We start from the raw sequence: 13,809 nt of genomic DNA on the forward strand, positions 1-13,809 counted from the left end.
TCACTGTTAATATTATCTATCAACTTTGTTTTATACAAACTGTACTTCTGTATTAAAAAACTATGATTCATAAGTCTTAACTCTTGAATTTTTTTAAACGTGTCTTAGGGTTTTAATAATGGATGGTTTGGAGGAAACATTCACACCCTGCGAATTTGCAGAACAATGAATTTATGCTTGCTAAAATATTGTCATGTTTTAAAGTAAGGCCAGCTTCTTCTGGAATCAGTTCGAAGCTTATTAAGATGGAGTTTGTTAGACTGTCAGGAGGACCATAGCAAAATCCCAATAGTCCCTGGGAAAAGCTATTGGCAGTTAAATGGATCTTAAGTCAGAATTTTTTTAGTGGATCTAAAATTCAGTTTTACATTTACACCAGCTCTTTGCCTAAGTTCCAGTCTTTCCACTGCTTGATCCAGAAGCCCTGGACCACAAGGGGCTGCCTCCACTACAAATCCCAGCAAACAGGATTTGAGATACTACTTGAAACTTCTGCCCGTTAGGGAACAGCTGATGGGGACATACTCATGAAGCAGAACCCCCCCCCCACACACACATATATATTAACGCATGTTTGTGCAAACCATAGTTGAGCAAATCACAATTGCCTCAGTTCCCACTAAGATTAAAAGAGGTCACATGGCGTCCTTCAATTCTTGGCTTATAGCCTTTGTGTCAACTCCGCGAGGCAATTTAAGAGAGATCAATCCTTGCACCCTCCATATAAAATGGGGGGAGAAGATGGAATCCTTCCAAATTGCGCAATGACGCAGAATCGATTTTTAGCAAGAGGCCACCTTAGCAGGCGCCAGTAACGTCACCTGCCCGCAGCATACAAAGGGGAGATAGCCGAACAAAAAGCATCTCCTGAAATTATCAGCCCCTTCCTTTTATCTCGCTGCCGCCCAGCGATTGGTGACGCAAAAAGGAACTGATTGGGCGCTGACGGTAAAAACGCACCTCTGACGTTTCTAGCAGAGAACCCAATCGCCTGCTTATCGGGGGCAAAGAGCGAACGCAGGATGATTTTTTTTTTAAATGAATGGAGTGTTTCTAAAAGGATTTCCTCCAATCGGCTAATGCTGCGGTATCATGTGACCTAGATTTAGTCCAATCAGAACGCGGTAGCCTCGATTCAAACTTTCCTTCCAAGGTTGTATCTATGCTGTGTCCCTCGTCGCCGTGGAGACGGAGTTTTATATTTTCTGGGCGACCGATGGAGCCTCGATCGTGGGCCCCGGGCCCTACCGAGCAACTCGGCTGGTGAGTAAAGCACGTTTTCCGAAGGCTTTCTAAGCACGAGCTGCCTTTTTTTTGTTGTCCTGAAAATAAGTAATATTTGAACATAAGAAAATAAGCATGTGACCCGGTGCCTCCACTCCCTGATAAATTCGTGGTAAATAGCATTCCTAAATCTTGAAAAAAATCCTGTTTGCTGTAGATTTAATATATAATTTGACTACAGTTATATACTATACACTTTATATAATTGACTACAATTCAGGTTAACAATTTTCTGCAGGGTGAATGGTCTTAAATTGCCCCAAAGCACATGCATATGTATAGTCTTTACATTGAGTCTTTATTGATTGGCCTGATGAAAGAAATGTCCTTCTGGGTTCGACTCCAAGTGGGGAAAAAGACACCGGAGACATGGAGGCTGCTTGGAAAGATGGTTTAATGGTGGACAGGACCACATGGCTAGAGTCCTGAACAGAAAAGGTGGATCACATGCATCAATATTGGGGAAGAAAAGATAGAAGGAAAGGCTGAGATGCTGAGACCCTGGTTTTATGCCCCTCTCTGGTCTGAGCTTGTATTCTGATTGGTTGTCAGATTTCCATGGGGCCATGCAGGGGCAACTCTCTAGGCTGTGTTTTGAATCCAGGTTTAGTTGATTCTCAGATGCCATGTGGTGAGTTGGGTAATGGCTATTGCTAGCATGCCTTGATTCCATCACCTGGAGCTGAAGGGGAGAACTCTTTATTATGTAAAGGACTGGCTTGGCCATCTTAATGGCCCATTGACAAAGGGGGTGGGGGCAGGAAGCTGCAGGGAGCTGTTCTCTCTCTTTAAAACACGTTTCTTCCTTTTCACATCCAGGGAAATATTCAGCCCTTTCAATATTTCCTAGGATATTTCATTTTTCTGGGAGGGTAGGTTTTAACTTCCTACAGGCTCCTGGGCCATATCAAAGTGCAAAGTTCCAGAAACAAATTATAACTCAAATTTAATAATAGCAATTTGAAATGAAATTTGATAAAATAAATTTAAAATGGGATTGGAATAAAATACGATTTAAAATGGAATTGGAATAAAATACGGCCTAAAATGAAGTTGGAATAAAATACAATAATTTAAGATATAGATAAATATGATAAAATTATATTTCTGTGTCACCCCTGCAATCTACCCCCAATCAGTTCCACATATGCAGATCTCAGCCGAACCATTTTGTTAAGTATTGTGCTGTGCTAAATTATTTTCCAGTTCGGGCTGCACATAAGAGACACATAAGGTATAGTGAAATCCGATCCTCCTAATTTGCGGCCAGTTTTGGAATTACTCCAGCACATCTGGGCAGGTGCTGCATTGAAGAAAGCTGGTATTTTGAATAGGCTGACCTGTTTTAGGGACATCTGCACCTCTAATGGAAATGAGGCTGTTATAAATTAACATTTCAGCTGTGGATGCTGGGATCGCCTGCATTCACTGCCACTGAACCATGGTCTTTCCCCGAGTTCCTGTTTATGTGACTGATTCAGCTGTTCTTCAATTTTGAGTGTACTAATGCCAACTTAGATAGCAGCATGTAATGTGAAAACACTAAACCTGGTTGAACTGCTAGGTTTGGGAGACACTGTCAGAAAAATCATGGGATGGTAGTATAGAATGGAAGGAGAATCAAAAAGGGGAACTTCCTGGGAAAAAAGGCACCTGCATACTGTTGTAGGAAAACTGCAAGTTCATGCTGGTGCATTTGGGTATTTTAATACATATTTGGATAGTCTATTAAATGCATATATGTATACAGTACAGTTCTTTCTGCTGCAGCCAGAGCCTGCATAAGTGCTACTTTGTCTGCAAGACAAAATCTACCCATCTCACTCGTCAAGTAAAGGTAAAGGTTCTCCTCGCACATATGTGTTAGTAGTTCCCGACTCTAGGGGCCAGTGCTCATCTCGGTTTCAAAGCCAAAGAGCCAGTGTTGTCTGAAGACATCTCTATGGTCATGTGGCCAGCATGACTAAACGCCGAAGGTGCACAGAACGCTGTTACCTTCCCATCAAAGGTAGTCCCTATTTTTCTACTTGCATTTTTACATGCTTTCGAACTGGTATGTTAGCAGAAGCTGGGACAAGTAACGGGAGCTCATTAACGTAAAAGTAACGGGACATTTCTGATCGACAAGCTCAGCGCCTTAAGCCATGGCATTACTAGTCAGGGTAGCATTCAAATTCTAATCTCCTGAATGATATGTATCTGTAGAGAGTCAGACCTAAACATTAGCCCTCCTGAACATTTCAGAGATTCAGTCAGATATTTGCAGGCAAAACAGAGGTATCCCTAATAGCTGCTCATCTTTGTCTTATGCCTTATCAAAACTGAGTTTGTATTTTCTTTATGGACGCAGCACCCATAGCTTCATTAATAGATCACTGTTTACGATGCAGCAGAGTGTGGTGTTAAAAGCTTTGAGTGGGCTGCATTATTTTATATAGTAGATGAGAGAATACATTTCCAACTGTTATCACTTAATTTTAAAAAGAGTATTAGAAATACCACAAATTAAGACTAAGCTACAGCCTTTCTTCCAGAAATCTTGGGAGGTTTTTTTTAAAATTAACAATTAAAACTTTGCATCCAACAAATGATGATTCCAGGTACAGGTAGTCCTGACTTACGACCACAACTGAGGCCAACATTTGTGTTGCTAAGTGAAATATTTGTTAAGTGAATTTTGCTCCATTTATGACCTTTTGTGCCACAGTTGTTAAGTGAATCTCTGCAGTCGTTAAGTTAGTCATACGGTTGTTAATGAATCTGACATCCCCATGGACTTTGCATGTTAAGAAGATCATAAAAGGGAATCACATGACCCCACGATGCTGCAACCGTCATAAATTGAGTCAGTTGTCAAGCACACAAATTTTGATCATGTGAGAGTACTGCAAGGATCATAAATGTGAAAAACAGTCCTAAGTCACTTTTTTCACTGCTGTTGTAACTTTGGTCACTAAATGAACTGTTGTAAGTCAAGGACTGTACTGAAACAATGGCCTTGTGCAATATTAAACCTATATAATATTCTTCAGGACATTGAATCTTTTAAGTGCTTGCTGGGTGGTGTGGATGTGTTTTGCATTTCTAGCCACCAGATTTTGTTAAATAACCCATGATTAAAATTTATAATTCAATATGAACCCAGTTTATGAATTTTTGCAGGTTCTTGAACAGTGTGAGAAAAAAAAATCCTTAGATTTCTATAGAGACTTTTATCATCAACATTACTCCTGATTTGAATCTTTGCCTCCTGCCCCAATTATGATAAAGGTACATAGATACCTGCACATTTGATGGAGATAAGAAAAATAGAGCTACCTGGGTTACAAAGACTGGCAGGAATGATGGTTCTAGAAAATAATAATGCAACTTCATCATTTGCCATAAATTGTTATTTATACGATGACCTACATATAAAGTGTAAGGAATATCATTCATTTGTTATGGCTACCTATTGAAACATTGACTTTGGGCAGCCAACAAAATTAAAAAAACAGCTACAAACTTTACAAAATATTGCAAAATACAAATGTAGTTATTTGGACTTTCCAGATGCTTGGTCTTCCACTCATATCCATCAGCTTTGGGCAGTGGCTAGGCATTATGAAAACTTCAATGAAAAACAACATGTTGCCACCTCTGAGCTATAGGGAGTGTTATTCTTCTTCCTCTGTGAAGAGAAATAGGCTTTAAGTCTTGCCTGTGATATATGAACAAGACAGGTGTTGAAGGCGATCAATTTTTCTCCATATTTTTTATCTCTTATGAGCAATGAAACGGGACACAACTTTTTAAGATAAATAAAACCGTGTAAAATAAATGGCCGATATTAAGACAACTGTGATTGAGAATTTCAACACACAAATCACCATGTCACAGTTTTGTGCATCTATATACACCAATCAAAGCAGATTTATGCTCAAGTAATTTAAAACCTGAATGTGCTCAAGCATGATTTTAGAACGTATGGTTGTTAAAAGGGAATGTGGTTATATTGGAGAAAGTCTGAAAACAACCTGAAAACAACCAGGCCTTTTTTTAGACTGCTGATTAGAAATAATATATAAAAACGGAAAGAGCTTGGCTAATATGGAAAAAGCCTAAAAGCTTAAATTAGAAGGTACAAGTTAGGTTTCTTCATACACTCTTTTGTTCCTTCTCAGGTGCTACCCCCAACAAGTACTAACTTGTGCTTAGATAAAACTTTCATATTTCTTTTCAGTGGAATGAGACTGTTGAGCTCTTTTCGAATGGAATGCCTTTACGGAAACATCGTTTTCACTTCAAAAGCTACGAAGGTTGCTCACAGCTTCGGAGGCTGTGGAGTGGTTGCACAAACTGCTGAGACGCAACCAAAACTTTAGCCCAGAAGTAACTCGTGCCAAACAGTTCAGCTTCTCAAAAGTTCCTGAAGAATCACGTTATTGAAGATATCAAGGACGATGGGGCAAGATGATTTGAAGATAATGGTAAATTATATAGGTAAATAACTGAATGGATTCTTCGGGCAAAAACTGTGTACTGTGTTCATTTTAATGACTATTTTCAAGTAAGCGTTAAATCCTTAGTAAGAAAGAAATGCACGGTTCTTGCAGCATAAGCAATACAGGGAGTCGCCATTAACAACGGTATTGCAATCGGGAATTCCATCAGTGTGGTTGTAAGTGAAAACTCACACAGCTGCACTAGCTTATGAAAGTCGTTATGGATGTTAAGCAGATCGTGCTTGGTTGTTACAATTATGTCACTGACTTGCAACTTCCTGCCTGCTTCCCATTAACTTTGCGTGTTGAAAATCCAGTAGTGAAGTTGCAAATAGTGATCACATGATCCCTGGGGGGGCAACCGTTGTAAGTGTTCACTGATTGCCAAGCACCTGAATCATGATCATGTGACCATGGGCATGCTACAACAGCCACAACTCATGAACCAGCTGGAAGACTTGTTCTAGTACGTTTACAATACAATACAAATACAATACAATACAATACAATAGCAGAGTTGGAAGGGACCTTGGAGGTCTTCTAGTCCAACCCCCTGCCTAGGCAGGAACCCTATACTGTTTCAGACAAATGGCTGTTCCAACATCTTAAAGACTTCCAGTGTTGGGGCATTCACAACTTCTGGAGGCAAGCTGTTCCACTGATCAATTGTTCTAACTGTCAATTTGATCTGTTATGCCTCTTATCAGTAAGACTGAATGTATTCAGTCTTGGTATTGTAATGGTATTGTTGCAGAATTGACCTAAAATAGCTTAATATTTTCCTCCAGAGCCAGGAGGTACCTGCCTCTTTCAGGTAGTCTACGACTACCATCCTTGCATCTTGTTCACCAGAATTTTGCTTCTGTTCCTTGCAGGCCTATTCATCCATAGACTACTCAGGTGCTTAAAAGGAACTTCTGTTATATATTCAGCCAGGATACCAAACATGCTCAGAAATGGGGATACATCAGTCTAAGAGAGTTCCTTGATTGGGAAACTAGTCACTTGTCTAGCTGCAATTCCACTTACAAAGTTTGGTGGGTTTTATAGGCACTTGATCTTACCTATAAAGATTCAGATCATTGGTTCTTACTCAAATCATGATTGATTGTGGAGCCAACAGTAATTTTGTGGACTTCACACCCAGAATTTGGGACATGCCATATAGCCATCAGTGTCCCTAGAAATAATTGATGAAAGATCCCTGCTATTTGAAATAGTACTGACCTAGTGGAAATGGGGTTAGAAGAACATATAGAGGAACTGTCATTCTACCTAGCCCTATCCTTAATTTCCAATGATTCTGAGAATTGCCTAAGGATGACTTCAAATCATATGTCAAAAGGAATTAATATACTTCAATTCCCCCATCTGTAGGGAGCAATTTTTCAGCAAAAATAAATTAGAGCAAAACAGTTTTCCAGCTATGTCTTAATGAGCACAATCCCCTACAACCACATTGTCCCTATGACTGTCCTGTGGGCATGATCCCTGGAGCCGAGATTCCATTGTACATCTACTTCCTTTCAGAAATTGAACTTTTGCAACTCTGCAAAATTTCATTACAAAAAAATCTCAAGATGATTAATTTATCTCTACATCTGTAGCTACTTTTACAGTATTCTATTGTCAAAAAAAAGAAAAAAAGTCAGGATAAGTTCTGCATGATTGCCTGATCCTCAACCAGATCATAATTCAAAATCAGTACTCTACTTGATCTCAGAATGTCCAGGGCATATGTGAAAGGGCCAGAATTTTACAGATCTCAGTCCCAGAGGAGTTACATACAACTGGAATGAAAACTGGGAAGGCAACTAATGAAAAAGCTGTTCTTTCCACCTGCTAAGGGTGTTTTGAATATATTGTGATCTCATTTGGTTTGTGCAACACTGCCACAATATTCTAGCACTTGATTAATGACGTTTTCAGGAGTTTACCAACCAATCTGTCATAATCTATTTAGATGACACCTTGATTTATTCATGGTCCCTTCAGCATCACAAATGTCATGTAAAAGATGCTTGCAGTGCCTCAGATAACATAATCAGTATGCAACTCCTGAAAAATGCAACTTTGAAGTCAATGCTATTAATACCATAGACATTGCATCTCTACCAAAAAGAAAGTTCCAAAAGGACCCTGCCAAAGTAAAAAAAAACTTCCTACTGACAACTCTCAAGATGGGTCAAACAACCTATGCCGAAGCTATGAGCTCTCACAAACTATTAATACATCTTCATTCCAAACTTTGCAAAACTCACAGCTTCCACCAATCTGTGCTGGAAATACACCCCATTCAGACAGAATATCCTATTCCAATAAGGTTTTGGACAAATAAAAAAGGATTTCTCCACTCTATCTATCCTCCAACATACTGACTATACTCAACCATCTGTAGATGAAACTGACATTTTTGACATCACAGCTTGAGCTATTTGCTAAATGCTACAAGAAAGCTAAAAACAGAAGAATGATAAATCCATCAGAACATTTCTGTGCTATGGTCTGGGACAAGGACTCTTGGCTATTAAGGCAGACATTGAAACTTGATGGTTTCAGTTGCTGAAAAGAGATCAACATCTAGAGCAAATTCAGACCAACCACCATAACCGAGGGAGAGAGTATGAGGTTGAATGCTTCTCCCTTTTGTAAATGCTAGGCTTAACTCCCCCTATCCCAAGGCATAAATGTTTATAGCACCATAAATTGATAGGGAAAGTGTTCAACCTCCTCCCTCCCCAATCTGCCTAGAGACAATCTGACCAACAGACTCAGTCCATAGTTATCCATGCCAGTGTTCCAGCTGAACAATTGGCCCTTCCAGCTGACTACATTAGCCACACCCTAACTTTTTCAAGGGTACCTCATTCCATAGATAACCAGGTCAGCACACTGATGGAAGAATTTGTTCTCCAATTTGTTTCCTTGTTCAAGTCAGACACCAGATATCATAGTTCAGAGTTCAAAAGTTGATTCAGTACACAAGATTCCTAAATGAAGCTGGCTCCATGCCAGGGATGCAGTACCCTTTTATAATCGGGTACAAATGTCCATGTCTGCTTTAAAGATCTCAGATTCTAATTTTTCTAATATAGTTTAGCCGAGTTTCCTACTTTCTAATTGATATGATTTATCTCTCTTGCTATTATTGTGATAGTTCTTATTCATCCCTTATGTGTCCCATGTGACACACTTGCTTCAAAAAATGATGGATTGCCTTTCCCTTTAAAATTATATTAGTTGAGCTAATAATTAATTTCTAACAATACCACACCCTCCATCCCTCAAGCCAGTTAAAAGAGAAAGCCAATCCAGAGGTATATGGGTGTGTAGGAGAACAGGAGACAAAAAAAAAACGGAAGTGACATTCAGACAAGTGCAACAGCCACAGACAATAAAAGGGCTCATAATTGTAACTACAAGCCATGGTAAACAGCCTATTTTGGCTTCATCCCTACCTGGAGTTTAGGTTGCATGTTTAATAATACCATTGCTTAAAAGCAGAGCTTGAAATGTAGCCTGGACCTCAGCAACAAATGTGTTCTGCATCAGGTTTTATGAAAGGAGCTAAGGGGCTGAGGCAATGCCTAATGTCCAACAAATGCAAGAACATTTGTAGTGAGCCAAGGATTGCATGCCACTTCAAAAACATTTAACTATTATGGGTACTGAGCCCCAAAGACTTGTTTACCTGTCTAAGTTAACTTGGCAAGGCTAGGAGGGTGGAGTTAACCCATTATTATTGTTGAGGAACATATGTAAGAAGTAAAAGCATTGTATAACATTTCCATCTAAGCCAGGCATGTCAAACTCAAGACCCGTGGGCCGGAACTGGCCCGCGGGGCTTGCTGTAGCCCACGGATCTGGCCCTCCCAAGCTCTGTTTTCGCTGGAAGAGGGTTGCAGGAGTTTGTCTCAACCAAAATGGAATTCAGGAGCTCATTTTCACTGGCAGAGCGCACAGGCCACCACAGGTGCCCCTGACACAAGTAACATCAAGTTGGCCATGCCCATCCTAGCCACGCTCATCCTGGCCACCCGAGGTCAAACCTAACGTTGATGCAGCCCTCAATGAAATTAAGTTTGATACCCCTGATCTAAGCCGCTGTTTCTCAATTTGGCAACTTTCAAAATTGCCAAGTTTGAGAAACACTGATTTAAACTGCAGTGTGTCCAGTCATTGCAAGTGACCCCTTAACAATAAATTGGAATACCTTTTAAACAGGTGTCTGTGGAGATTCTCAGTCAGGAGGACTTTTAAACAGGTATGAAGCCAAATCAACACCAGATCATTGTTTCCCCTTTCAATTTTTGAGCATTATCATGGTTTTATTAGCTGAAATTCTTCTGTGTGATGGTAAAGCAAAATATAAAATGGTTAATAAAACAGCATTTGAGTCCTGGTTTTAGCTGATCCCAAATGATAACTTTCTTCCAATAAGAAGAAAAATATTGAAACAAGTGAAGGTGAAAATTCTGCAATACTCTGCAGCATCAAATTTATCTATTTATAAAGATATTTCACTTGAATAAAACTTTGTTGTGATTTCCCTCTCAAAGCAAAAAGATTTTTTTAGCTCGATCATGTTATAAATTGATATAATTTTTTGTGTATCTTTAGTTTTGGAGAAGTTGTGTAATTTTGTATCTGAAGTTCTTTCAGCTTAAAAGAAAGATTGTCTTGTAGCATCAATGGGGTTAGATTATCAGGGCAAAATGATAGTGTTCCTATGAAGGTTTTAATAGACTGTTTTTAAATTTTAGGTTTCCTCCTTTCTCACCATTAAAACCATATCCTAAACGATCTCCTTACCGAAAAGAAATTGTGAAATTCCCAAACTGGGACTTTGAAAAAGTTACTTTTCAAGAGCACATCCCAGTGAAACCAATCACATTGGTAAGATATCTTCCCATACATTAATATGTGATGCATTGAGATATACCTGAGATTATGTCAAGATTATCATCTTTTCCACCTTCAAAGATACCAAGAAAAATTAAAATTGGCAGAAGTCTGTAGTCTGTAGAGATTCTCAGTCATCCAGGTCATGGTTGTTTTCAGGAGGAAACTGGACTTCCTATTTTTTCCTTGAAGACATTTCGTTTTTCACCCAAGAAGCTTCTTAAACTCTGACAGGATAGTGGGGGATGGAATTAAAATTAGGGTCAAAATTGGTGGATTTATAGAACTTGTTTCATTAATTTGAATTGGACTTAGTTGTGACTCTTTCCATAGATTGGGTCAAATATATTGCTGGCAAGACAATGTTGCCATGAAAAGGCAAAAATTATAGATTAACAATAATTAGGGTTTTTCTCCTCACACTGCTACAGAATTCTGAAATGTGGTTCAAACGGCACAGCATAGCAATTGGAGAAGTACCAGGATGCAAACTCATCCATCGTCGACAATTAAAAGAGGCAAATGTAGAAGACATATGGAAGTCCAGGACTTTATCATAGTAAGCATATTGCCTGAGTTGTTCTTTTACAAAATAAATGTGGTTGGAATGTACTTTCTTGGTTTTGAGGCTTGGCCTCGATCTCTCTTATTCCTTTGGAATAGATTGTTCCTCCTGAGAATCTGGACTGCATTTCACCACACATTAAGCCACTGCAATTAATGTTAGGAGTTGCTTCCAAAATGGAAAAAATATACTTAAAAGTCCTGATAGCCATTAAAAAAAATCCAAAGGTATCAATGAACAAATCGGTAAATTATTTTCTGTCTCTACAGACTTTCTTTATTGTTTCCAGGAGATGATCTATAACAGTGGTGGTGAAAGTTTTTGGCACTGGGTGCCCAAACCGGAATGAATCTGCATGCGCATGCACGTGATGGAGCAACAGAAACCCAAAGACCAAGTTGCTGTTGCGCATGTGCGTGCAGGCCACCAGGTCTTCAGGTTTCCAGCATGCACATGTGCGCTGGCCAGCTGGTTTTGTGCACACTTAAGCAACAAAAACCCAAATGCCAGGAGGCCGGCGCATGCATACACACTGGCCAGCTTGCCTTTGGGTTTCCAGCACTCCAGAACACACGAAGACCAGCGCAGCAGAAACCAGAAGAGCAGCCCGCGACGGCACATGTGGCCACCAGGAGGGCATGTGTGCCATAGGTTCACCATTACAGATCTATAATGACAGATCTGATTATGCAACTTGGATTGTTTTATTTATTTATTTACTTAATTCATATGTCTTCTATTACGTGGTTCGAGGCGAGTCTGGGTGACATAATAAAACCTACATGTATAAAAACAATTGTAAGTATAAAAACAGATTAAAATTAGAAAAGGTTTAAAGCAGAAACAAACAAACATGGGTTTGGAGCAGGGAATGGTGTTGCTTTCTCTGTTACTACACCAGCCACCTGCATCCATCAGCTTCTCTTTCAGGGTTCCATGCCAACTAGCACAGCCAAATGTTAATGCTTTTCCTGAAGGCCAGAAGAGAGGTAGTAGATATCACCTGCTATGTCAAAATATCCCAAAGGGCAGGGGACATGGCAGAAAAGGCTCTTCTAGACCCTATTAGTCACAATTCCTTGGCTGATGAGGTCCACAGTATGCCCCTTCAGCCAGCACGAGAGGGGCAGGTCAATCCCATTGAAGAAAGAAGGCTCCAGAGATAGCCTGGAACCCTGGTGGGTTTCAAAATTTTTAGAACCTCTTCTGTTGGTGTGGCCTGCTTTGTGGGAGTGGCTTGCTGGCCATGTGACCAGGTGGAGTGGCTTGCTAGCCATGTGACCGAGTGGGAATGGCTTGGCAGTCATGTGACTGGTGGGTGTGGCCAACTTGTAAAATGTGGTGAAACTCACTTAACAACACTCTTGCTTAGCAACCAAAATGTTGGCTCAAAAACTCTGGCATTTGAAGCACGCAAGTCTTAAAGCTGTCAAGTTACAAGACCCTTGCACCCCTAACCCTTTAGAAAAAAAAACCCAAGGCTGTTCAAACTTGACAGCTTTAAGACTTGTGGACTTCAACTCCCAGAATTCCTCCTCTCGCTCTTCATCTTGATGATGTACAGATGGGCAGGGGGAGGGAGCTGAAACCGGTTCTAAATGGCACTAGATTTGTGGAACCTCTTCTATAGAAGAGGTTATAACTGGCAGGAACCCACCCCTGCCTGGAACCCTACTCTAGAGGGCTTTAAAGATAAGTGACCAACACTTTGGATTGGACCCGGAAGCAGATCTACACCCAGTGCTGTTTGTACAACAATGGTGTACACTGCCTCTCATCCAGAGAAAAAGATGATAAAGTCCCAGATCCTAAGGCTCCATGTATTCACAGCTGTTTTGTCTTACCAGCCTCAATTGAAGGCAGCCACGATTAGATCACCAGGGATGGAGATGTAAAGCTGTGTCATTAGCATATTGATGATAACTCATCCCATGGTGTTGGATGATTTCACCCAGCAGTTTCATACAGATGTTTTATTAAAGATTACTTTTAGTCCATTCACAACACACTTCTGGAAAACTGACTACCTTTCTTTTAGTGAGACATTTTGTCCAATAAACAAAGACCTAATCTAGAATGTAGAGTGAAACATTTTCCTAACCTTTGGGCGTGTTGTTCTGTAACCTGTGGGCTGCAATCTACTACCGGGCCATGGCCTGTTGGCCACAGGGCTGCATGAGTGGCTGGACGGTGAGCATGCATGTATGCGCATGCACCCCCCCTCATGCTAGCATCACTGTCAGTGCCACATGGGTGCTACTGTTGCCCATTTGCATCATGCATGCGCTCGTGTCACTGTTCGTACATGCACATGCACAAGTAAAGGCCCCGGCCCCTCCTCCCCATCTCCAGGCCACCAACCCAGAAAGGTTGGGGAATTCTGCTATAAGTCACATGTGCTGAAGTGTATCATCCAGGAACTGGATGAGCTTGTTACAGGTAATATAGTACAGCCACAATTGGGTAGTTTCACAATTTTGCACACTAAGGATCATTAAGCAAGTCATCACGCCACTGGGCCCAATTTTGAAAACATTTTTACGACAGTTGCTAAATGAATCGTGGCCGTTAAGT

The 13,809-nt window shown here is 40.3% G+C and overlaps 1 protein-coding gene across 1 annotated transcript in view; it reads left to right on the forward strand.

The window, feature by feature from the left end:
- The first annotated feature begins 1,077 nt into the window (after window positions 1-1,077).
- Window positions 1,078-13,809, forward strand: part of DEPDC1B (DEP domain containing 1B) — a 39,224-nt gene continuing 26,492 nt past the window's right edge. The window contains 6 exon segments of the mRNA XM_032212688.1: window positions 1,078-1,263; window positions 5,507-5,585; window positions 5,588-5,681; window positions 5,683-5,766; window positions 10,532-10,664; window positions 11,102-11,229. Coding sequence (XP_032068579.1) covers window positions 5,540-5,585; window positions 5,588-5,681; window positions 5,683-5,766; window positions 10,532-10,664; window positions 11,102-11,229 — 485 coding nt within the window. The 5' untranslated portion in view covers window positions 1,078-1,263; window positions 5,507-5,539.

This window comes from Thamnophis elegans, chromosome 3 (genome assembly GCF_009769535.1).
Source record: "Thamnophis elegans isolate rThaEle1 chromosome 3, rThaEle1.pri, whole genome shotgun sequence".
NCBI lineage: Eukaryota > Metazoa > Chordata > Lepidosauria > Squamata > Colubridae > Thamnophis > Thamnophis elegans.